Source organism: Erythrolamprus reginae, chromosome 3 (assembly GCF_031021105.1).
Source record: "Erythrolamprus reginae isolate rEryReg1 chromosome 3, rEryReg1.hap1, whole genome shotgun sequence".
In the NCBI taxonomy this organism is placed as follows: Eukaryota; Metazoa; Chordata; class Lepidosauria; order Squamata; family Dipsadidae; genus Erythrolamprus; species Erythrolamprus reginae.
This window is the reverse complement of record NC_091952.1, coordinates 185,254,530-185,280,592: the sequence shown is the minus strand read 5'-3', so window position 1 is coordinate 185,280,592 and position 26,063 is coordinate 185,254,530. Positions and strand designations below refer to the sequence as shown.

Here is a 26,063-nt window from a genome sequence, read left to right as displayed (position 1 = left end):
AAAATGTGAACTTCACATTTTACAAGTTGGCCATGCCCACCCAGTCACCTAACCACCAAGCCACACCCTACTGAAGGGGGTGGGGATGGGGGGGGCACTGAGGATGAGTTTGTAGCACCAAGGGGGCAGTGGACTGAAAAGGTTTGGGAACCACGGTTTTAGAGGGTCTTGAACGCTGGGCTCTTTACCCTGACCTTTGACTACAATGGATGTAGTATCTTCCAAGGAGTAGGTACTTCTGCTTCTGTCCTCTCCTTCCTTTTTTACTTTTTATAAGAACTTTTGTTCCTTGTTTTTATTGTATTGTGTTATTTATTTTGTGTTTTTGTTTATGAACTGCCCAAATTGTTGAGAGTTGGACAGCATACGTATTTACCACAAAAGTATGATTTTCAGCAAATGAACTGAGGAAATTAGATAACTGATTGATGTCAGAAATATAACCTGGACCTAGATGACGTTTTTCATACACCATTAAGACATAGTTTGGTTCACCATGGTTTAATGAGTAAGCAAAAACTGGATATATTTGTGCTCTAAGTCATAAAACATTATTTACAAATTGCAATTTGTCAAACACATTAAGCAAAAAATAAAAAAAGATCACACAGTGGTTTACAGTGTGTAAACTATTTGTTTTATGCTGATGTATAAGCTCATATATTTTGTACCCACTTTTGGTATGTTAATAGCATTGTTTAAAATATTGTTCTTTTTCTAATTCATCTTTCCTATAAAAACTCAAGTTTTCTTACACACTGATCTCAGAACTTAAAAAACATTAAATATTGAAAACTACTCAGATTAAAAACACCTTACTCAATATTCAGAGAATAGCCATGGGTGTAGACAGAAATTTTTAATTCAGGGATTGGCAATCTACAGCCTGTAAACCAGATGTAGCCTCTCACCCAGAGTCATTCAACCTGTCATCTGAAAAAGAAATATTCACCTAGCCCATAAGAGAGAAGAAGATCCCCGGCTGCTTCTGCAGGTAGCCATTTTGGGGACAATTCATAAACTGCCCCACTGAGAATTAAGTAGCAGGTCCCCTGAAATCCTGGCAAAAAGCTTGCCTCTGGTTCCTACATTGAAGGCTTCTGATACTGCTTGAACAGGCACCTAAAACATTTTAATCAGCAGATCCTAAATACTAGAGGACACCAAGGCACAAGAACCACATGTCACATATTGGTCATAGTATCAACAGCAAGGCTTCTCTGGTTTTCATGACAATTTATTATATAGCAAAAAATGTGAAGTGCCAGATAAATTAATTTTTTAGGACTACCTGTGCCAAAGATAAACTAGGCTCATTTGATTGGGCATCTATAGCAGCTTTTTGAACACTGGCATGAGACATGACTGGCGTATTCCAGAAGCTTCTTTGCATTCCTAGAGTAAATACATTTTTAAAAAGAGATAATACATTATACAAAAAAAATGTTTTTAGAAAGCAGCTGACATTTTAAAATTTCTTATTCAACAGAAAATTTAACTTTATTTCCAAAATCAATGGTATTTTCCAATGAAAATCTGGTAACATATTTACTCAGTTCAATATATTCACATGAAATGTTACCACAGAAGAATTTTCCTATTTTAAAACTGCTTTTAAGAAGTTTCCAAGAAGTGTGACTTGAAATACATAGCCAAAAAGTCAATATCTGTATTTGGTCGAGTAGTCTTTGGGTGACACGACGAGACCTCTACCTTTACGAGCTCCTCGATAAACTGTTTCTATGATGTCAATCATCTCTTGTTTGTCTTCCATTGCCCAGTTAATTTTGTTGTTGTTACCTGTGCCTAAATCAATCATTATGTGCTTGTTTCTTTAAGAAAAAAAGAAGGAAAAATAGTTAAACAAATATTGATTTTATTGTTTAACATTTTATATGCATACCTCCAAAAGTATTTTTGAATATATTTGTATAGCCAGTGAGACAGTTATTAATAAGTATACAAACTTTCCTTTTTTCCCAGATGAAGTCAGGCTGGAATGTTATCCCAATCCAGTGGACTGTAATTGACTTTAATAAGATCAGAAAGTAGTCATGTCCCATTATTAATATTGTAATTCCCCCTGCTTAAATTATTACTTAAATGAATACTTATTGGAAATAATGCTATATTACCTGGCACGACATGTACCTTCACATGCCTACAGTGTTGTTTTTAAAGTTACATTAAAAATAGAACAAATTCAAATGACCAATTTCAAAAACTTCCCATATTCATATCCAAACAGAAAAGAATACTACAAATTTATGTGTTCCTAGGATTACATAGACTCCCTCTCTCCTAGGAATCTGACCCACTATATTCCATCACACTTTCGGAATGTAGTGGGCTGAGATATTTCTCTTTTCAGAAAATAATAACCTCTTTTCTCTGTCCCCTACAGAAGGCCATTAGTTATACTGCCGTTTTCCTCTTAGTAGAGCAGCTCTGTAAAGTATATATGTAAAAGCCAATCTATAATTATAACTGGGAGTGCCATGTTCATTGCAAACTCTGTCAAGCTGTTTTGCATCCCAAAGCAGTGTCTAATAGAAATGACATATGGGACAGCTGGAGATATACTAACTAGAAGTAGTCTGCGTTTAGCTAAACAGAAAAATGACGCAACTATGATAAGCTTATGATCTCAGTTCCACTTTGGCCATTACATGAAATATCATGTGACTGTGATTTATGATTTCATGTCTGCCTTCTCCATTAATTAACTCTGCTTATCGCAAGCCAGTTGCAAAGCACACCAACAGCAGTCACGTGATTTAGGGACATTGCAACAGTGATAAATTCAGTGATAAGCTATAATATTTGGTTGCATAACAACATCAATCCCAATGAAGTTACTTTCAGGTTTAGATTGTATCCTAATGATATTACACAACATGAATTAGACAGGAATTGTAAACCACCACCACCCTAGAAAAAAAAACCCTATTGAGAACATGCAAGTTAAAAAGCAATGTAAAAATGAAAATATACCTGAAGAAGAACATGACTGTACAGGGATCATACAATTCGTACATTTTATTGAAGTCTGGTACTTCTGTGATATCTACGAGGTAAACTACAGCAAAGTTTTTTACCTAAGTGAAAGAAGAATACATTTAGAGTGTAAATATATTTATAAATTATTTTCAAAATATATTGTAAGCTTATACAGACAAGACATGCATAGTTTTTGACTTCTTAGAGAATGCAAGAACATAAAAGATGCACAAAACATGATACTTGAAACAGGTAAGCCATTGCAGCTATATTTAAGTACATTCGTCAGTCTATTTTTATACATCCATTTCGTAACAATAAACAGAGTTTAAATAATTGCTTTTCCATATCACACTATTTTATACTCCCTTTTCATATCACACATTTGTCTCAGGATAAAATTCCTTCAGTGACAAAAATCACAGAAAATAGTAAGCATATTTGCTGATACGAGATTCTAGTTTTTATAAGGAAGCAAGTGCATCTTATTGGATGTTACTCACCAAACACCTCACCCTATTTTTGGAAAAAAACTATAGCACTGAAAGCTATTTTCTTTGTTTTAGCTATTTATATAATTTTAGGATAACATCTAAAATGCAATTAAAAAAAGGCATGAAATTGGAGTATATATTTAAAACAGCAAAGAATTAAAAAAATGAATATTTATATCCATTATTATTTAACTTACCACTTAAACCTCATATTTTGCTTGTGAAATTATTTTTTTGCAGTCTTATTCATTTTGCTAATACTGAATGTGCTTTATATAAAATACATTTAAAGATAGTAATCTATAAGTTTATTTTAAACAGGAAGCAACATATACTCGACAACATAGAGAATCAAATTTAAATATATTCTTCCTTTCATTTCCTTTAAAGTTCGGTACCACCTCTCAATCTGCATTAATTGCCTTTTAAAGAATTCAGGAGAAAGTAGCAAATACTGTTGTAAACCTCACAAATTCCTATAGAGCTCCACTGAAATGAAATCCAAATGAAACACATAATCTAAAGTTCAAAGATCACATTTTTTCTTGTATTCAAATGTTTCAACTTGAATAAAAGTTCTTATGGAAGCAACATGAACAAAGTGTTTAAAACATTTTTAGAACAATTTATTGTACAATTCACAAATATTTGTCATAATATGTTTACATGCAATAAGACTGCCAATGAAAACTAAGCTTATTTTCTATTATATATCACAGACACAACACACTTAGGCATCTTAAAAATGTAAAAATAATTCATTAGACTATACAAGCTTTGTGTTGATATTGAAACAATTAAGTATAGTCTCATATTTTAATGAATAAAAAACAAAATCCATAGGGAGATAAATCTACTTTTTAAGATTAGACAAGGTAGAGGGGACTAGCTGAGCTTGATAAAATATACATTTCTTTTCCCTCAACTGATAGGAAACCGCCCCGAGTCTTCGGAGAGGGGCGGCATACAAATCTAAATAATAAAATAAATAAATAAATAAAATAAATAATAAAACCATTTTTGGTCTATAATCTGTCAAGAGAGACGTGTCAAGCCTGAAAGTATTCACACTTCAAAGAAAGAAGGAGAAGAAACCAGCAGAAGAAAATGCTTTACTGACTGGAATGTCTATGAAAAGAAGTTACCAGAATTGAAACAGGCCATGTTGATGGGGGTTAACTGATTTTTTTCTAAATGTAAAATGCAACTGCAGCATGTCAACAGTCTGGTATAATATAGAAATATGTAGTACAACTGGAACTGTTTACTCACTTTGTACAGCAGCGATATCCAAACAGGGCTCATAAGGCAGATCATGAGGAAGGATCACCCTCTCTAATCTGCTATTTCTGCAGAGGGAGATTTTTAAATACAAAAGTTATATTGTTCTCTTTCTTCCCTCTGTTAAAAGTGCCAAATCGTCTGCCAACTTATTAGAATGCCTATTATTTTATGACCCATTTCAACCTAGTATCTCAAGTGTTGTTCTCTCTTAACTCAGCCTTGACACAATTACATAGACAATGTTTATTTTTTTCCTCAACAAATATTAAAATATTTAGATTTTTTTTATTAAAAAGATCAACATAAACCAAAAGTCATAATATTTCAATTCTACCGTAGCACATTATTTTATGGTATTATATTGAAAACTGTTTATATCTAATTCAGAAACTTTAGCTTTCATAGAATTTGTTGAATTACCTAGTGCTTGCATAACTCAGCAAGACCATGTTATCTCTACTGAAATGATCGCTGGTTGCTGCTTTATTTCTAGATGAAGTACAAAGAGATGGTGACTGTTTAAACATTCTCTCTTTTGAATTTTAAAAGTGCTAAACAGCTTAGATTCAGTGCTTACCCTAACAAGAGTGTTGAGATTTTCTTAGGTTGCCACTAGTTCATGTAGCAATAATTAAAACAGACATTTTCATTGACAATAATGAGCCCCCAAAATTCCATTAAAAAAATAGAGATTAACAAAGTTGCTGGACAAAGCTCTGAAAACATATTTTAAGATGAAATTTTAATAGTTTTTAAAAATAATTTTCAAGTGTACTGGTATTATTAGTTGATTTTCTATAAACTAGGAATTGGCTGGCAATATACAAGTGCTTACGTAATTTGCACTCAGGTTTAATGAAACTAAATTGTCATTTTCTGCTGAAACAATACAAATTACAAGCCATTGTTGCCATTTGCATGGTTTTCTTAAATTTATGCAGAAGTTTAAATATTTTTCTCAATGCATTTTTTAAATTGCATTTTTATAATGTAGAGCCATACACAGAAGAGAATTAGAACTTTCCCTGTAAGTTTTTCAGTCCATGGAAATATCTGGAAACAGCAGGTCTTTCACAAAAGAAAACAAGAAGAATATATAATTTATTTATTTATTCATTCATTCATTCATTCAATTCCTTTGCCTTACAAAGCCAAATTGTTTCCTACATTTTAAAGTAGCCCTCTAACTCTCAGGGAAATATTTTCAAAGAGATCCTTACAAGCTGGTATTTGAGCTTGTCTTGCTCCTTAAGCAGAATTCTGTTCACAGCAACCTATTTTTTAGCTTATAGATACAAATATACCAATTTGTGGACTAGTCGCATCAGATCAAAATTTAACCACAATATGTAATTTTATGGTTATAGCCTGCAGGCAATACAATACAGGTAGTCCTCATTTAGCGTCCACAATTGGGACTGGCAACTAAGATGCTAAAGTGGAAACTCACCGTGACTGTGTTTATGATTTTACTGCAACATTCCTTTGGTTTACAATGTCAGAAGGATAAACCCCCAAACAGCCAGGTGAGCCCAAACAGGGGAGAAAGTTTCTGGAACTCAGTTCATAGGAAACCAGGTAATAGGGCAAATCTTATACCGTAGCCCCCTTTCCCAACTTTCTCACTCAAGATAACATTCATCCCTCTGCTGGGATAATAAACAAGAATTAATGTTTGCCTTTACATTTATTGGAAAGAAAGGAATTATAAGAGAGCAATTAGGCATACAATGAAAAGTACATATCAAAAGGAACATGCTAGCACTATTTGCCTAGTGCAGGGGTAGGCAAAGTTGGCTCTTCTATGACTTGTGGAATTCTGGGAGTTGAAGTCCACAAGTCATAGAAGAGCCAAATTTGCCTACCCCTGGTAGTGTAAACCCAGCAGCACAGCGGCTAGCAAAAACCAAAGGTGTGGAACTGACCGAAGTCTTATCAGGTACAGGAAGCAGTTGTGAATCTGCAACCAGGTAAAAAGTTCTAATCAACATTAAGGTCGCAGAGCAGTCTTGTTGACTTGTGACTAGCACTTTTTAGGGATGCATCTGCTGTGAAGAAAAGGAATAGGTAGTTTGTAGGGTTTAGGCAATCTCTCCACTCTGGGAAAGGGGGGGGGGGACAAGTCAGATACAGAACTATCTAATGATTATAATTCAATTCAATTTATTAGATTTGTATAATGGAAAATACATGGCTAGGAGATGCTGCAAATAATGTAAATTTATTTTATTTTATTTATTTATTAGACTTATACGCTGTCCATCTTGCTGTCCAAAGTAAGTTTTACCAGCATTGTTCATAAAGTTACTTTTTCCATCACTGTCATAACTTTGCCCAGTGGCTGCCTGAAGCAGTTGCTAAGTGAGGTCTACCTGTAAGTATTAAATCACTGCAATTTCCCCTACATTGTTCACATAATTAAAAAATATACTGTACGAAGTATTTGAGGCCTACAATAGGATACTCCAATCTCACCAGAAATATTTTAAGCTTGAAACATGGCCAAGGTTAAAATACAGCTAGTAAGGCTAGAAGAGGGACATAACACTCGGGGTACAAGCTTAAAACAGTCCAAACTAAAAACATTTTGCACTTTGTTTATATTTCAAGTGAAATTTATTTATTTATTTATTAGTTGGACTTATATGCCGCCCCTCTCCATGGACTTAGGGCAGCTCACAACCTCTCAATCTCAAATGAAGATTGTCCCTTCAAGTTAAGTTTCTTTACTTCTGCTGTGTTTTTTATACATTTGCTTTCTGTGGCCACAGAACCGATGGTACATTTACAAGCATTAATAAATCAAGAAAATCCTAGTTTGTTACATAAAGTACTTTAAAACTTCAGAGAAAACAATTAAAATAAATATAAAAATAAATAAATAATAAACTGCATAAGGTAAGCCAGGTTTGGGATTTCTGCAAGAAAATTATTCGCTTTTCATTCCAAACCTTTTTGAGAGCACCACTCTTGTCAACAGTCCATATACCATTTTCACTGTTCATCCATATCATCCCTAAATTTGTGTCTTTTTGGTAAGATACATCCCATATGCATGAACCCTCCATCAAATTAAAATTCCACCCTCCAACACACATAATGGCCTTTGGGATATTTCTGTAGAAGCAATACTGGGCAAGAATTGCAGCAAATAAATAATAATAATAATAATAATAATAATAATAATAATAATAATAATAATAATAATTTATTAGAGTTGTATGCCGCCCCTCTCCGAAGACTCGGGGCGGCTCCAAACAATAATAAAACAATATTACAATGAAACAAATCTAATATTAAAAACATCTAAAACCCCATCATTTTAAATCATGCAGCACACACATACCAAACATAAAATATAAAAGCCTGGGGGAGGTGTCTCAGTTCCCCCATGCCTGGCGATACAGGTGGATCTTAAGTAATTTGCGAAAGACAAGGAGGGTAGGGGCAGTTCTAATCTCTGTGGGGAGTTGGTTCCAGAGGGCCGGGGCTGCTCTTTCCCTGGGGCTCGCCAAACAACATTGTTTAGTCGACGGGACCCGGAGAAGGCCAACTATGTGGGACCTTATCGGCCGCTGGGATTCGTGCGGTAGAACGCGGTTCCAGAGGTATTCTGGTCAGATGCCATGTAGGGCTTTAAAGGTCATTACCAATACTTTGAATTGTGACCGGAAACTGATCGGCAGCCAGTGCAAGCCACGGAGTGTTGGTGAAACGTGGGCGAATCTGGGAAGCCCCACGATGGCTCTCGCGGCCACATTCTGCACAATCTGAAGTTTCCAAACACTTTTCAAAGGTAGCCCCATGTAGAGAGTGTTGCAGTAGTCGAACCTCGAGGTGATGAGGGCATGAGCGACTGTGAGCAATGACTCCCTGTCCAAATAGGCCTGCAACTGGTGCACCAGGCGAACCTGGGCAAACGCCCTCCTCGCCACAGCTGAAAGATGGTGTTCCAATGTTAGCTGTGGATCGAGGAGAACACCCAAGTTAGATAAACGCCCAAGTTAGATGAAAGCTAGATGAAACAGCTGTGGCTAGAAAAAACCTGTGGTTTGGGAAAAAAAGGGTAAGTGCGCTGCATCTTTTTATAGTGTGAAGTTATACAGTGGTACCTCGGTTCTCGACCATAATCCGTTCTAGAACTGTGGTTGAGAACCGATTTGGTCGAGAACCGAATTAATTTATCCCATAGGAAATAATGGAAATGTATTTAATTGGTTCCCAGCCCATTGACTTGCTGGGAACCAATTAAATCTACAGTATTTCCTCTATTCCCTATGGGATAAAGATCTCAGGGAACGGGATGAGAAGGAATGGGAGTCGGAACGCCCCTCCTGGCCGCCCTCTTAATAGCCTTCCAGTCTCTACCTTGTAACTTCTCCACGCAGCAGGAAGGGTAGGGCTGGCTACAATACCGGCAGCTTCGTGGGGGCTACTTTCCTCAGCGTTCAGTTGGTTACCTAAAAGCAGCTGCACCAATTTTTTCCCCCCCGGCGGTGGCGGCTCCGTCGGCTTCCCTTCGAGGAGCAGCAGCAGCGTCGGGAATGTCGCGCGGTTCAGTTGGTTACCTCCAGGCAGTTGCACCAACTTTTTCTTTCCCCGTGGCGGCTCCGGCGGCTTCCCTTCACGTGACGTTCCTGACGCTGCTGTTGCTCCTCGAAGGGAAGCCGACGGAGCCGCCATCGCCGGGGGGAAAAAAATTGGTGCAGCTGCTTGTAGGTAACCGACTGAACGCTGAGGAAAGTAGCCCCCACGAAGCTGCCGGTATTGTAGCCAGCCCTACCCTTCCTGCTGCGTAGAGAAGTTACAAGGTAGAGACTGGAAGGCTATTAAGAGGGCGGCCAGGAGGGGCGTTCCGACTCCCATTCCCTCTCACCTCGTCCCTCAGATCTTACATTTCGGATAGAAAACAAAATTTTCTGTTCAGTATCCGAATGTTTGTTCGGATACTGAAGCAAATTTTTGCAGAAAATTTTGTTCGGTATCCGAAATGTACGAGAAAGGAAGCGTTCGAAAACCGAGGTACCACTGTATATAGATATGAAAGCAACATCTCTAAGCAAATTGGATTATATGATATATATAGGCAACATGACTAATAGCCAAAGACAAATCTAAATTCACTTTTTTGTTATTGCATTTCCTATATTTCAGAATAAAGACATGATAGCTAAAAATAAAATAGTGAAATTCAGTGAGTTAACAAGTCACCGGAGTGCACAGGTATATACAGTGATACCTCATCTTACAAACACCTCATCATACAAACTTTTCGAGATACAAACCCGGGGTTTAAGATTTTATTGCCTCATCTTACAAATTATTTTCACCTTACAAACCCACCGCCGCTGCTGGGAAACCCTACCTCCGGACTTCCGTGTTTTTGTGATGCTGCAAGGGAATCCCAGCAGGGGAATCCCAGCAGTGCAAAAACGGGCGCTTCACTGGCAACGGAATTCCGAAGCTGGGGTTTCCCAGCGAGGGGAGCCTCAGGGCAATCCCAGCAGTGCAAAAACACAGAGGTCCGGAGGTCGGGTTTCGAGGACTTTGGTGTTTTTGTGATGCTGCAATTTCACTGATGATCCCTTCACTGGGAAACCCCAGCTCCAGACTTCCGTTGCCAGCGAAGCACTCGTTTTTGCGATGCTGGGATTCCCCTGCAGCATTGCAAAAACACCGAAGTCCAGAGGAGGGGTTTCCCATGGAGGGGAGCCTCAGGGGAATCCCAGCAGTGCAAAAACGGACGCTTCGGCTGGCAAAAGGGGTGAATTTTGGGCTTGCACGCATTAATCGCTTTTCCATTGATTCCTATGGGAAACATTGTTTCGTCTTACAAACTTTTCACCTTAAGAACCTCGTCCCGGAACCAATTAAGTTAGTAAGACAAGGTATCACTGTATAATGTTTTCCAATCTTTAAGGGAATTTTTCGGGGGGGGGGGATTCACACTTCTCGATTGCAGTTTTCCAGCTATTTTTGAAAAATATGTCTAGTAGCAGAAATACATCATTTTTCTTAAGAACACATTCTACGTTAAGCAGATTGATTAAAACACATTAACATTCTATTTCTCCAGATCATTAATATATCATACCTTTTCAGCAATACAATATAAGACTTCATCCATTTTCATACATGTTGGATCCCAATCATGCCCAAACCGATTAACTACCACACGATCTTCTTCCGAAAGAATGGCCTGGTCTACTTGCCAGCCATTGTGTAAATGTGGAAGCATATACGACATCTTGAAAACTTGTTATCAGATCTGTAAAAGCAACATAGAAAGCAATTTATAATTTTGATATTTATACTAAGGGTTAGCTTAATCGGCCAAATAATATTTTATGTGATAAAGAACATAAGAGGTCAAGATACTGTTTTATAGCTATCCCATTTTTAATGTAAAATTTGTTCCAAAACTATAATTAGAAACCCAAATATAATGAAAGATTTATTGGTGAAATAAAATAGACCCTTCAAACTCAGAGAATATTTTTTGCCCAAAGAAAGATTACTAGGAAATTTGCCAATACTGAGGAATTGATTGATCATAATCGCAACTCAGAAAGCTGCATTTTTAGTAAATAGAAAAATATGAAGAAAATTTTGACTAACAAATATTACAGCTTCATTTGTATTTTTATAAGGCACATGTGAATATACAAAGAATGTTTTTGTGTGGGGGGGGGGGAATCAAAGAGCAACAGTGAGTGAACATTTTCTAGAAATTTTTGAAGACTAGAAAACCATAAATGTAACTCCTCTAGAAACTTAGTTATTAAGAAACATATCATTAAAATAAATTTTGTTACTTGTTATATAAAATACAATAATTGTTCCATTAATAATTATTTATTTACTTATGTAGACAAACACTAAAAATATATAAATATTATTGGAGTTATAACTACTTTACAGCAGTTTCTTTTGCATTTAAATATTATGACAATTTCAGGAATTTCACTTTTTCTTCCTCTTTAGTTCTGTCTAGTACATGAAATCTGAGAACCAGTCGTTACATATTACCTAAAACAGAATAAAAGTCAGCCACTGTTGTTATATTTGCAGTTGTCAATAATGCATTCCCTTATCCTCACAGAGTCAGGGCAGCGAACAATAAAATGTATACAAAATTAAAAACTCCACAATAAGAACATTCATCCATCATTCATTCACCAACAAGCTGGAACAGGATGTTGGTGTTCAATGACCTTCCCAGGCCTGCCACCAAAGCTGTATTTTTAAGGCCTTTTGGAAGGCCAGGAGGGGGGGGGTGCGAATCTCTAGGGGAAGCAGGTTCCAGAGTGCCGGAGCCACCACAGAGAAGGCCCTCCCTGATGGACCCAACAAGCGAAATCGTTTGGCTGACAGGACTTGGAGCAGACGAATTCTGTGGGATTTGATCGGTCATTGGGATGTTTTTGTCCCTCAAAAAGAATAAGAAACCAAGGGTAAAACATTATTACCTTTTTTGTAATTTTCATACAAAGGCAGAGTGAGAAGATTTGGTTCTTCCTAAGACTTTAAAAAAATTTACCCACATGGCCTATAGTTTGGGAATCCAAATTCTGACCAAGCCATTTCAACATCAGCCTAGTCCTGTTGTTTCCCACAGAAGCAAAACAACAAGCTATAAAATACTGGGGTGAACCAAGTTTAAATTGTTGTCATCTCTCAACAGATTCGTACACCTACAACACTGCTGGGAAGTCAGGACAGGAAGGAAGATGGAAAACATCCCTTCTTTTCTCTACCATGCGTTTGCTCAAATGACAACTGTTACCGTAGCAGCCAGCAGAGAATTCTGGGAGTTGAAGTCCACCACATCTTCAAATACAGGGGTCTCCAATCTTGGCAATTGTAAGCGTGGTGGACTTCAACTCCCAGAATTCCCCAGCCAGCAAAGCTGAGTAAAAGTTGGCTGGCGAATTCTGGGAGTTGAAGTCCGCCAGCCAGGCTTAAAGTTGCCAAGATTGGAGATCCTGACTTAGAGAACAAGACACAGCGAAATTAAAGCCCTTTTGGTTAGAAACTCTCTAAAATCGGGCAATTTCCGATTTTATTTAAAAATTTTAAGTGAGTTCAAAGATCAGCCCCAGACAACGTAGATCTTAAATCTCCAAGCTCTTTTGGAGCGCAGTATACCATCTTCTAGTGTTTGGCCGTTTTTTTAAAGAAGCGTGGACTTCAACTCCCAGAATTCCCCACTCCCGGCCAGCATGCGGGACGGGGAACTCTGGGAAATGAAGTCCACTCGTCTTAAAAATGGCTAAGGTTGAACAAAACCGCAATTCCAGTTTACAGTATACCGTTTTCTCCCTCGTCTAACTCTTCTTCCTTCCTTTTTTCGGCCGCATCACACCCGCCCGCCCTGAAGCTCAACCGCCTTCTTAAACTGCCGCGTTCAAACACCTCCTTTTTCTCATCACCTCATCCACCACTCACCGGGAAAAAAACCCACAAAGGCGCAAACAACCCTCCACGGCCGAAGGCCCGCCGACGCTCACGCCGAAAAACGACCCTAGAGCGTCGCAAGGCCAACAAGGAGAGGAAGTGACGCCAGCATTCGTTCCGTTGTTCCGTCACTTCCGGAGAGGGACAAGGGGAGAAAAAAGGGGGGTTGAGATGAGAAATAATTAGTCAATAGAAAGCTTAGACTCAGGCTAACTTTATTGTCACCTGGAAAGTACATTAATCGACATACATTAAAATGAAATTTCACTCAAAGGGTCTCTTCACTTCTAACGTACATTACATAAACATGACCAAATAAAGAAATACTGTAAATAGAAAAATATGCATATACCCACATATATTATAATGACCCGGGAAAAGTTTTAACCCCTTGCGGACTAGATACGTGTCAGGACCCCGGAAGGAATCCCATCTATTTCTATTGAAACAAGAACCTCAACCATCCCAAATATCAGGCAGCCTCTGTCCCCGCCCTTCTTCCTCCCTCGCTGTCAGTTGTCGGAAAAATAAATAAAACGAAAGACGATTAGCTGAGCGTTTCGCAATTCTAGGTTGCGTCCTTTCCCACGTTATGGCTGATTCTTCGGGTCTATCCGTAAGCGAACAACACGAGGAGAGCGGGAACAGATTCCTCGGCCTGACTATGTGCCTTTGCTTTCTTGTACTGTATACGCTTATGAGTAGCAATAATTAGTAACGTGTGTAGATTCACTGTGGCTCTTTTGTATGTCTATCATTATTGTTAGATATTTTATAAAAGTAATACTTAATATTATTTAATATTTAATGCTTGATATAATAATATATATATATTAATTTAATATTTAATAATATTTAATACTTAATATTCTTGCCTCCTATGCTCCACAGCAACAATCCTGTGAAGTGAATTGGGCTGAGAGAAAAAAATGACTGGGCCAAAGTCCTTCAACCAGTTAGCTTTCTTGCTTAGCTAAGGAAGGCCTAGAACTCATAATCCTCAGTTTCTAGAGCAGGACATTTTAACAACTATACCAAACTATTTCTATTAATATTTAGAACTCTTAAGTGGAGGTTTTAAAACAAAGCTGTTGTTTGATTTCTCTATGTAGACAAATCAATGAGAAGAATCCCCCATCTCCCCTTGGAAAAAATAATTTATTCTTGATGAGTCACTTTTATTTATTTTATTTATTTTTATTTATTTGTTTTATCAAGTACGTATTGGTGGTATACAAAGATTTAATAATATTGCTATACATGATACTAGTAAAAGAGAAATATTAGGACAGGGGACCGAAGGCACTCTGGTGTACTTATGCACGCCCCTTAGCTGATTTTATAGGCTGGGCTAAAATGTTGGCTAATTTATGCTTCAATGATTGGATAGTATGTTAGTAGTATTCTCTGGTCACTGCAATTTGTAACAGATTTGCTGGAAACTGGGATTGAATGGATTTGCTCAGTGACCATAGCATCTGCTTAACAAGCGTGAAATTTGCTAAACGCCACTGCAAAAAAGGTATAAAATCAGGCATTATTATCTTGTATCCTGCTTAATGGCTGGCATAATTTACGACCATAATTCTGGACTTAATTACAATAGTAAGTCAAGGACTACCTGTGTGCAAAATTTCCAGGGTTTACAGCGTGTGGCAGAATCTATTAAAATATCTGTTGCTTCTTTGTTTGTTGAATGTTCACATTCAGATGATTATGTCTTAAACTAATGTTAACACCCTTTTTTTCAGCATTTAAAACTTGGGAATTATGTTCAGATGTAAAGCTTTACAATTGGCAGAGATATATTGGTTTAAATGGGCAAAGAAAAACATTACTTGCGTTCAACACTACAAGACTGGCCGAAAAAGCACTAAGAGAAGACTATTAAGTGCATATCAGCCCATGGTTAGTACTAGAAAAAAAATCTTGCAAAAGTCTATGTTAAAGGTTTTATTAAAGACGAAGAAACCTTTGAATAATATATTTAGATATATTTAGATTTTTGAGAACATGTCATGGGACAGTTTCCCAGAGTGGCTATCATGAAAGGGGGCCTTGTCTGTTCACAATTTACAAAATGTATCACAATATAGCAATAGTATTTAGACTTATCGTATATACCGCTTCATAGTGCTTTTACAGCCCTCTCTAAGTGGTTTACAGAATCAGCATATTACCCCCAATATCTGGGTCCTCATTTTATCCACCTCGGAAGGATGGAAGGCTAAGTCAACTTGAGCCGGTGGTTGAGATTTGAACTGCTGAACTACAGCTAGCAGTTAGCTGAAGTAACCTGCAATGCTGCACTCTAACCACTGTGCCACCCAGGCTCACAAGGTTAACTACCTGATACTGCATGCGACTCCTTCTTACTTTCAAGATTCTACATACCATTCCCAATTTACCTTGTCTTTTTTTGAAAAAACAGACACACTTCCTAGCAAAGCATTGAGATGAGCCAATCATAAATTTTATTTTCTGAAAACTGAAAAAATACATGGGGCTGAGAGATCTTACTGAGGATCCTGTTGGCTAGTGTTTTGGCAGCTAGCTGTTTTAAAACTGAATGAATTGTTTGGTTTTGTTTTTATTGAGGGAGGGGAAAGTTATAGACACTGAGGAGTTCGTTGATGTGCACTGGCACCACATTGAAGCTCCCAGTGTATCTCAGATACTGTACACTGAATTATATTAGATCAAGATTGCTACAGACCTAATTTCAGTCTATAAAAGAAAATGTATTTTATATTCTTTATTGAAAAGGGTTTTTTTGGTTAAGCTCCAAAAACATTACTTACCGGTAATTATGTGCTTGGATTGATTTAGTTGATTAAAAATAGCTACAGTTGCTTTTTATCCTTTGGGGAAAGAAAAACTTGATTGAGGGCATTATTATCTTTGAGGTCAGTAGCTTTAAGCCAAGTATAACTATCTGAGAAGTGCAGCTTGTTCCAGGTTCTAGAAATCTTAAGAGATTTAAGTGCTGTGAAGGTAAATATGTCAGTAATGCGATTATATCATTTTAAGCAACTTTGGGATTTTTGGCCAGCTCTACAAGCTAAATATCTGGCAGAACCATTTTTCAGCTACTGCATAATAAGGGAGCAGATAAAAATACTGTAGATCAGTGATACCTAGTAACTATCTTTTCAAACTGCCTTTGATGGGAATGGGAATGTATAGGATATGCTGTCATTGACCATGCAATCCATATTATGAAAGATCCAGCTTCTGTGATACATTTGTGATTTGGCATAATCTAAAGTATGTTCCAGGGATTGAATCTGAAGTGCTGTACAGTCCTGGTACAGTATATTGGGATGAAATGCTTCTTCAGCAGCCCGACTCCAAGTTTTTAAAAATATATGGGCTAATACTAACAATTTGCCCATGGTTCATAAATGTAATAAAAATTATTACACAAGATAATGCAGTACAATACATAATAGTTATATCCTTAAAGCCCTTCATTTCTTAGGATTTGGGGATCTAATCACCTATTCCCAGTAACTACTGTCTGTCCATTAAGATCAGTAATAGAAGATGACACCATTCTTTAGGGAATGTTATCTACAAAGTCCACAGAATATTAGTGTTAGGACTCTGTCCATAACTGTTGGGCTGGCAATATATTGGCTGCAGGTGTTGCAGACTGCCAAAAGTGGGAGCTAGAGTTTATAACTTATTTCTCTGAGTTACTCTCTCTGTTTTTCTTTGACTGGTTACTCACTGTTAATGGCTTCTCACTGTTAGGTTAGCTCTGCAATCTCTCTGTACTGTAGTTATGTATATCAACTAAAATGTGTTTAGACTTGATATTTTTGTTTGCTGTTTATGACAAAGACAACTGGTAAGAAAGACTATGAACTTGGTAATATTTGGATTGTTATTCTGACTTATTATGTGTATGACTTTAGACTGTTTATCTAAATATGTTATTTCTCAAAGTAAACTTTAATTCAAGTTAATATATGTGTGTGTGGCTGAGTAGTTATTCACAACTAATCTCCATCTAAATGTTTCTGCGTGTGCACTTCCGTGCTAAACAAGGATTACTCTACTCATGTATAAGAATAGTATTTTTTTAAAGCCAATATGTTCTTCCCACTCAGAGTTTTATTTTTATAGGTATAAAAAGCCAAGTGATTTTTTCTCTGATCTCGACCTTCCAGGATCAGGAAGCTTCAATCCTTGTTATTTAGAAGGTTTTTTTTTAAAAAAAATACCTCTTAACACTTGCTTTCTCAATCAAATCTTTCTGATCATTATCTGCTCTTTCAGATTATGGAAAAAGAACTGCCCAGTATGCTGATCTCTGGAATAGGTGGTACATTTGGTGTATTAGAAAGCCATGTAGAGTTTCTCAAGAAGCATTTCAATCTCATCACCATGAAGGAATTTCAGAAAAGCAAAGAACTCCATGAAAAGATCAAATCTGTTTTTGTATTGGAGTGTCTTCCAGTCATTGACCAGGAGCTTCTTGAAAGCCTGCCCAACTTAAAGGTGATCGGAAACTCAGGAGTAGGAGTAAATCATTTGAATCTGAAATTAATTAATAGCTATGGCATTAAAGTGACCAATACTCCACATGCTGTTTCTGATTCTACTGCGGACCTTGGGATGGCATTAATGCTAGCATCTGCCAGAAGATTAGTTGAAGGTAAATAATTTTCTACTGCAGTTGATTGGCCAGTATTGGACTTTTCCTTTAGTTATTTCAAGCCCACCATCTGCTTCTTCACATATTTACTTTCAACTAGTTATAATTGTAACACTGAATTACATTGGTGATCTGGACCTATACGGTGTGAACAAGATTAAGCAGAATATACTTCGGATGTTTTAAATGTACTTGCTAAGCAATATTCTCCCTGTACTATCCTTGGGTCAGCTATGGTTAGCAGATATGATTTGGGTTCCAAAACCTTCTTGAAAGAAGTCAAGTTATTCCTTGCAGAAGATCTTGCATTAGAAAACATCAGAAAATTGCTTCAAATTCCCTTTTAAGTATGTGATATGGCAAACTGTGACTGTTTTATTAGTAGACTCCCAAAATCAAGAATCAGAACATTTTTTTGAATAAGCATCTTTAGAAAGTCACCCAATTATTTGACAACTATTTGTTCAGCTCAATTGCATGGACAGAATTTAATTTAATTTAATTTTTTTTATTGGCCAAGTGTGATTGGACACATCAGGAATTTATCTTAGTGCATATGCTTTCAGTGTACTTAAAGGAAAAGTTACATTTGTCAAGAATCATCATTGTCTTGAATGAAGCCAATCACTGTTGTGTCATCTGTGAACATCAGTAGTTTAAAAGATGTATCATTAGAGATGCAGTTGTAGTATAGAGAGAGAAGAGAAGTGGAGAGAGTACACATGGGGGGGGGGCTGTGCTAATTGTACAGGTGTCTGATGTGATTCTGCTTAGCTACACCTGCTGCTTCCTGTTTGTTAGGAAGCTTATGATCTACTTACAAGTATGTTCAGGTACCGCTAGTTGGTTCAGCTTAGTTAGAAGACTGTCTGGAATGATGGTATTGAATGCTGCTAAAGTCTACAAAGAGGACCCTTTGGACATGTTGTAGGGCTGTGATGGCGAACCTCTGTCAGCTCCAGTGCACATGCGCACACTGGCCAGCTGGTTTTTGGATTTGGGAAAGGCCATTGTGCCCTCTGGATACTTCAGGGAAGCTTCCCTGAGACCCTGGAGGCAAAAAAATTGCCCAACGGACAAAATGGAAGTTCTGGAAAATGCACTTCTGGTTTACCCGTTGTGCTGTTTTTTGCACTCCAGAGCTTCATTGTCCCACAAGCTTTTGTCTCATGGGACAACCACCAATTAGTTCAATTTTTATTTCAAATAAACTACTATGACTAAACTTCACAAGAGAGTTGTTGTTACTCATGTCTCTTACTTTTAAGCCATGTTGCTTCCTACCCTTACTTAATATCTTTACTCATCATTTTATTTTCTTTAAATATATCAATTCTAAACTCCCAATAGAAAATTAAAGTAGTAATTCCCAATTTATGTTAAGATCTCATAATAATTATTCATTCTAACCTCTTACATTGGCATTGCCATCCTTCAGTCTCGAAAGACCATGGTATTATGCTCTGGATTCCCCAGAATTAGTCCTCTAATAACATCAGTAATCATCAGAATTCTTTCAGTATTACATCAAATTTTGAATTATACAAACCCTACATAGAACACATATAGAAAAATAACGATTATCCAATTTATTGGTCTTTCCAACAGTTGGAATACAATTTAATTTAATACAATCAATCTTATGTCAGTCTACCAAAAAATATCAACCTAATATAAAATTATGAGCTTAAATAAATCTTTTAATTAAAAGATTATATTGATTGTTTAAACAAAATGTATACCCCAATATCAATTATAAAAATTAAATATAATGTGATAATTCTAAAATAAAATTATTCCATATTCTTCCACTATCAATCACCCATTTTCTTTTGATTTTTCCCCTCTTTCATTTTTGTAAATATCTCCCTTCTTCTTTCTCTTTCTTTTACTTTTATACCACCAATTCCTTTTCTCCCTTTAGGTAAATCATTTGTATAAGTCTTCTTTCATTCTCTCTCTACCCCTTAACACCACAAGACCAGTTAGATATATCTGTCAGGTTTTTTTCTGCAAAAATTGTATACTTAAAAATCAGGAAAAGGAGGGATTTCTTCTTTGGCCCAAATCCATTCAGGAAGATGGATAAATCCCAAATAAGCACATAATAAACCTAACCACTGCTGCTTATTGCTGTAGGAAAGAACTAGGAAGCCAAAAGAGAGAAATGGAAGAATAATGTTATCCCCCTTAATATTGTTTTACTCAATTTCTATTTTTGTGTTATAGGTTATTATCTGGCAACATCTCCAGATACTACACATTTTGCTGTTAATTGGCTAGGAGTGGAGGTCAGCAGGGCCACCCTTGGTATCATTGGAATGGGCAACATTGGTTATAAAGTAGCCAAGAGGGCAAAGGCTTTTGACATGAAGATTCTCTATCACAATAGGAACCAGAGGTAAATGTATTTTGAGGCATATACCATAGATGTAATATGACATGGTCTGATTGATTGAGATAGGGTAGAGCAGGGCAGGGCAGGCTAGCATAGTATAGCATATAGCATATACTGTATATAGCATATAGATGATATGATATAGATCATATTGGGATTTAAGCTGGAAACTCATTTAACAGCCTTTACAAATACTTTCTAACTGCCCTTTAGCAGTGATCTTTGGCCAAAGCAGCAAACTAGAACTGAAAGTATAAACTTGACTGTAAAAAATATGATTTCAACAATCGAGTTATCGAAGCGTGGAACTCATTACCGGACTTAATTGTGTCAACCCCTAACCCCCAACACTTCTCCCTTAGACTCTCCACGATTGATCTCTCCAGATTCCTAAGAGGCCAGTAAGGGGCGTACATAAGTGCACTGATGTGCCTTTTGTCCCCTGTCTAATTGTCTTTCCTTTCTTTCACCCATCTTATATATTCTCTTCCTGTCATATATCCTCTCCTCTAAGCCCACTTTCACCCTTTTTATATTATCACATGTCTATTTTCTTCCTATGTACTTGTGTATTAGACAAATGAATAAATAAAATAAAATAAATAATGTTATATACTGTATGCTTGCTGGAACTTGGCCAAATGAAGCATATATTTCCTTAGTGTTGCTACAAAGGCAATAGAAATGCATAAACATTCAAGCAAATTAAATCCAAAGGTTATTAAGCTATTGGTTTGTGACTAGTTGTGCACATTCCATTCCACTGAACACAGGCAATTAATAAAGAAGTGAGCTCTGCTGCCAAGTTCACTTCAGATCTGTTCTGAATAAATTTGGAATGTGGCTTCTGAGATATCAGCATATATTGCCCATCTCACATGGCTTTACCCAGATATCATTTCACCAATGAATAGCAATCATAACATTCTAAACTTAATAATCCCAAACTATTTTAATTTTATATCTGTTTCTGACAAAAGTGCTCTTTAGGAACAAATTTAAGATCTAATTCATCTCATCAGGTTGATAATAAAAAAGAGGTTAGATATAAATAATGCAGTATGCAAAAACATGCTTTCTCCAAATCTATATTTCACAAAAATCATGGAGAGTAAACTACATGTGTAAACTTTGAGTTACTAACAACAGGAAGATTTAATAAATACTTTGAAGCAGTTATTTTTGGAACAACAAAAAGTTTGTTATACAAGGTAAGAAGAACCACAGATACTGTCAAAGGTTGCACTGAATAGGAAAAAAAGTGGTGTGGGGTGCTGCCTTTAGACCTAATATAGCAAGCTTTTCGTTACTCTAAAATATTTCTTATTTATGCTGTTCAGTGATTAGCCTCTAAAACAACTCAACTATGATAAACTCTTTTAAAAGTTTGTTTTCACATTTATATGTCTTCCAGAAAAGAGGAAGACGAACAAGTGGTTGGTGCTGTGTATTGTAAAAACATTGATAATTTGCTTCGACAGTCTGATTTTGTGATGCTGGTTGTCAATTTGACATCAGAGACCCACAATCTCATAGGGAAAAGAGAGCTAGAATTGATGAAACCCACAGCTACACTCATCAATATCTGCAGAGGTAGGATGCAACACTATACAAATATACATTTCTGTGGTTTGAACTATTTGTGGTTTTAAAAAGCTTTCTTGGTGGGTCTGTATTTTGTATTTTGGTTGATTATTTCTTAATAAAATATCAGTCATGCAAAATATATTTGTGTCATTCCAAAATCCCTTTTCTCTCAGGTGCAGTTATTGACCAAGATGCATTGGTAGAAGCACTCCAAAATAAGGTTATTAAGGCTGCAGCTTTGGATGTGACCTATCCTGAGCCATTGCCAAGGTAAAATAATACAATACTAGATCAGAATAAAAGGACAATAAATCCAATATGAATTAAATATGATATTGTATAGTTTCAGAAGAGCATTCTTAATATAGGAGCTCCTACGTTGGCCCAATTTACTGTCTGCCATCCTCTCATTTTCTTTGTGTTATGGAGAAGGAAGAGGAGAATTAACTATCCTCTTTGGAATCTTTAAGCTATAGCAGGAACGGCAACATTTTTCAAAACCAAACCCCCACAATATCCTAGTACTGTAATCTGTTAGGGACTGCAAATCTGAATGGCTGAATCTAAAGCAGTCAGAGCTAATGGTAACCCAAACTATCTCATATTTTGCAACCTCTTCCTGCCCCCCCCCCCCGCTTCCCAGCAGATTGTTTCCAAGGTTTATGAAAGTTTATGAAATTATGACAAGAGTGAATGGCTTTTCCACCAACCTCTGCAGTTTGTCTCCCCATTGGTTTAGAGTTATCAGTAATTTGTAATTTTCTTTGGACAGACTGAAATCCAAACTTTTAATTTAAACAAACTAGAAACCTACAAGGAATTGATAGTATGGAAATTAAATTAGAAGCAAGCCTACCGAGTTTACCACTGTTTATAGTCAGACTGGTACAGCCAATCTATCCTTATTATAGAGATTTAAAAACTTACAACTTTAAAATTAACAACCGTCTGCATTGTTTCTATAATCCCACATAATTTTAATAATCAGATCCCAACATCAGAATTATATTTCTATTAGTTTCTCAGAAAAATTCCATAAGTGGCTTCATTAACAATTTAACACTATCTTCCAAAATAAACCAAATCCTCTTCATTGCATCCACGACCCACTTTCTATACAGTCACCTGTAAATCTGCAGCTCTTCACATTAATCAACAAATATCCACTAAAAATAGCAAAAATGCCAATAGTTTAAATTTATGCCACCCTTTTCCTTTTAGTTTAGATAGTGTGGGTGAATGAATTATTAGAAATGAACTGAAGAAATCTGGGTATAGGTTTCCATTCAATGACTGACCCCAGTAGATGACTTTGGGCTTGTTACTTTCCAACTCAATTAATTTCATAGGGTTGTTGTCATGTGGATAAAATGAGATGATACACCCAGGTTTGCCCTGCGCTGTCAAAGAAAAAATGGGATAAAAGTGTAATAAATAATTTAAGTTTTGCGAAGGTTTCTATTTAGAATACACAAAATGCATTTTAGAGTTTTGATCTTTAAAAAAAGATCACAGTTGCTTCTAACATTCCACTCTTCAGTCATCCAATGCAGATATTTGTGAAATCCAGTAGGTTCTGACAGGTTCTGGAGAACAGGTAGCGGAAATTTTGAGTAGTTCGGAAAACCTGAAAAATATCATCTTGGCTGGCCTTAGAGTGAAGTGGAGATTTTGCAATATCCTTCCCCCTGGAGTGAGGGAGGAATGGAGATTTTGCAGTATCCTTCCTCTGCCATACCCACCAAGTCACACCACACCACCCCCACCAAGCCATCCCCACAGAACCGGTAGCGGGGGGAAATGAATTTCATCCCTGAATAGATTCCCATTCTCTTTGACAATAGCAGGAGTAATTCTAAAGGAAGACTGATTGAAATAGCAAAGCAGAAAATAATGGCCATTTGCAGGTTGTGCCTCTTGGGGGGTATAGATACTACCCCACAGTAGGCTTACCATAGCAGAAACTTTGCAGCAGAAGCTAATACCCATTTTTGTTGGTTTCTGTCTTGGAGCAGTTGCTTTCCAATTCCAAATTGCCCTGGTTAGGTGAGTCTAAATTTTGCTGCCCTGCTTTCTTTGCAGAGATCACTTGCTATTGCAGATGAAGAACGTCATCATAACACCTCACATTGGCACTGCTACAGATCAAGCTGTGCGCATGATGACAAAAGAAGCAGTGGAAAACATCCTGGCGGTTCTCAATGATCTTCCCATTCCGAGCGAAGTGATCACCAAATGACTTGATGGAGAACATACAAAACAAATCATGAATTATCAAGAACAGGACATTAACTTCCAAGAAACACGACAAATATCCAGACAACATATTCTTATCGGTTTCAAAATGTGTGACTGTGATTATTTTTTATAATTAAATTAATTCTGACCTTGAAACAAAACGGAAGGCAAATAAATTTGATAAAAAAAAGAAAACAAAATCCAATTGGAAAAAAAATTGTTCTGAAGCTTTTGGTCATGGTGATTAGTTTTCTGATTCCTCCATCCTTTTATCTCGAGTTAACAAATACACCTCTTTGGAAAATGAGAACAACAAATTCAGAAGAGTTAAGATTTAGGACGCTGTTAAACATCACATCAAGATTCAAACATAAAAAAATTGAATAACTCCAGCATAGAAATTTATTATTTTATTTTATTTTATTAGATTTGTCTTGCTCAGGATTTGCTGCTTATTTTTTATTTAAAAATTCTTGTGTATACAAGTATAAAAGATTAATTTTTACTAATTTAGTTACAATGCTAAATGGTTAATATATGACACATAGTATACAGACAAATCATATTGATGTGTGATTGCTAACTAAACAGAAGAGTGTCTAACTAACTTTTTTACTTTAGACAAACAGAAGAGTTTTAATTAACGTAGACAAACAGAAGCTGAGTAAATAATCATTTCCTTAACAAGATTAGTTAAATATGTTTGCTTAGTCATATCAGCCAGAGACAGGTGTTCCACATTCTTTGGCAGATATTGATAATAAACCTACAGAAATATTAGTTGAGATTGTAGCTTTCATGTTTGAAAAGATTTTTCTCCTACATCCTTAACCTTCAGATAATTGTTGCCGTCTTTTGACAATTACACAAAAAAGAGAGCACAACCCAAATACATAACAAGTTGTGCTGTCTTGCTGATTTCGTTTGCTAGACTAGATGAGAAACTGCTTAGAAATGTCAAATGTTATTCACCCACATTAGACTGAGTTCACACAACCCATTAATCCATATGCATATGATTAACTAGTTGCTATGGTTGAATTGACACAAAAAGAAGCAAAACACAATACAGTATTGCCAAATATAGTTGTGAATCAAGACATAGTTTTCTGATCGTGACTAGAAAGTGGTGAAAGTGTTTTTTTAAATTTCAAGACTTAATTTATAAACCATGAGGGGGAACAAAAATATATGCTTGTATTGCTGACAAGAAAGAAATACAATGCACTTTAAACTTTACAAATGCAACATTTGTAAAGTAAAAGCAATCTGTTTACAAAATAATATAGTTAAGATAGGTGATCAGACTTGGATAAACACTTCATAGTGAGTATATAAAACTTTAAAACCCATTGTGAGTCTGTTATTTTGCAACAAAAGCAAAAGTCCATATCTTTAAATTCCATTTATTCAAAGAAAAATGTACTTTTAGGATGTACTAAAGGTATGTTTAATTATTGATTATTTTTCTTCTATTTTAAATTTGATTTGTGTAGGTTTTTCAAAAATCAATATAAAGCTGCTAATAAAAATGTAGTATTTTCCAATAGGATCAATATTTTCAAACTGTATTCTGATCTATAAAGAGACTTGAATGATAACAGAATACTCATGCAATAATTAGGAAGTTTTTTAAAAGCAGCATTTTTGCTCTTTGTACCTACATAATTGCTTTAACATAATAAAATTAAGATCCAGTAAAGAAATGCATCGTGGTTATAGTTTTTGGTTGTTGTTTTTTAAATGCTATTAAAAATGCTTTTTTTAGTGCTATTGCTAACATGTTGTAAGCTGCCCTGAGTCTAAGGAGGGCGGCATAAAAAAATCGAATAAATCAAATAAATAAATGGCATAAGCCCACCAAAATCAACTATGCTTGTATTTTTTGAGTAGAAAATTAAATAGACACATTCAACTGAAATACAAAGACTAAAATATTATC

General features: G+C 36.2%; 2 protein-coding genes across 9 annotated transcripts; one reads left to right on the top strand and one right to left on the bottom strand.

Moving 5' to 3' along the window:
- Window positions 1–485: 485 nt before the first annotated feature.
- On the bottom strand, window positions 486–13,340 carry TXNL4A (thioredoxin like 4A). Of its 3 annotated transcripts, XM_070747416.1 has the most exons (5): window positions 6,229–6,393; window positions 5,199–5,267; window positions 4,767–4,843; window positions 2,995–3,098; window positions 486–1,832 (listed from the first exon to the last, which is right to left on the bottom strand). In XM_070747416.1, exons 3-5 carry the CDS (start codon window positions 4,809–4,811, stop codon window positions 1,661–1,663), a joined length of 321 nt encoding a protein of 106 aa, XP_070603517.1. In that variant the 5' UTR covers window positions 4,812–4,843; window positions 5,199–5,267; window positions 6,229–6,393; the 3' UTR covers window positions 486–1,660. The 3 variants fall into 3 exon arrangements, with proteins under 3 accessions (XP_070603517.1, XP_070603514.1, XP_070603516.1); XM_070747413.1 differs by lacking the exons at window positions 4,767–4,843; window positions 5,199–5,267; window positions 6,229–6,393 and adding exons at window positions 10,873–11,046; window positions 13,227–13,340; XM_070747415.1 differs by lacking the exon at window positions 5,199–5,267.
- A 281-nt stretch (window positions 13,341–13,621) lies between these two features.
- On the top strand, window positions 13,622–25,991 carry LOC139164823 (probable 2-ketogluconate reductase). 6 transcript variants are annotated; one of them, XM_070747405.1, is made up of 7 exons: window positions 13,622–13,851; window positions 14,987–15,143; window positions 17,520–17,898; window positions 20,128–20,299; window positions 21,711–21,889; window positions 22,057–22,153; window positions 23,966–25,991. In XM_070747405.1, exons 2-7 carry the CDS (start codon window positions 15,006–15,008, stop codon window positions 24,120–24,122), a joined length of 1,122 nt encoding a protein of 373 aa, XP_070603506.1. In that variant the 5' UTR covers window positions 13,622–13,851; window positions 14,987–15,005; the 3' UTR covers window positions 24,123–25,991. The 6 variants fall into 6 exon arrangements, with proteins under 6 accessions (XP_070603506.1, XP_070603511.1, XP_070603507.1 ...); XM_070747406.1 differs by having other exon boundaries at window positions 13,842–13,917; XM_070747409.1 differs by lacking the exon at window positions 13,622–13,851 and adding an exon at window positions 13,883–13,901.
- The last annotated feature ends 72 nt before the right edge of the window (window positions 25,992–26,063 follow it).

Coding starts and splice junctions, on each gene's coding strand:
- TXNL4A (XM_070747413.1), bottom strand. CDS start 11,025: ATGTCGTATATGCTTCCACATTTACACAATGGCTGGCAAGTAGACCAG. Junction 3,099..10,872: donor TATATTGTATTGCTGAAAAG/GTATGATATATT, acceptor TCTTTCACTTAG/GTAAAAAACTTTGCTGTAGT. Junction 1,833..2,994: donor ACAGTCATGTTCTTCTTCAG/GTATATTTTCAT, acceptor TTTTTCTTAAAG/AAACAAGCACATAATGATTG.
- LOC139164823 (XM_070747405.1), top strand. CDS start 15,006: ATGTTCAGATGTAAAGCTTTACAATTGGCAGAGATATATTGGTTTAAA. Junction 20,300..21,710: donor TATCACAATAGGAACCAGAG/GTAAATGTATTT, acceptor TATGTCTTCCAG/AAAAGAGGAAGACGAACAAG. Junction 21,890..22,056: donor ACTCATCAATATCTGCAGAG/GTAGGATGCAAC, acceptor CTTTTCTCTCAG/GTGCAGTTATTGACCAAGAT.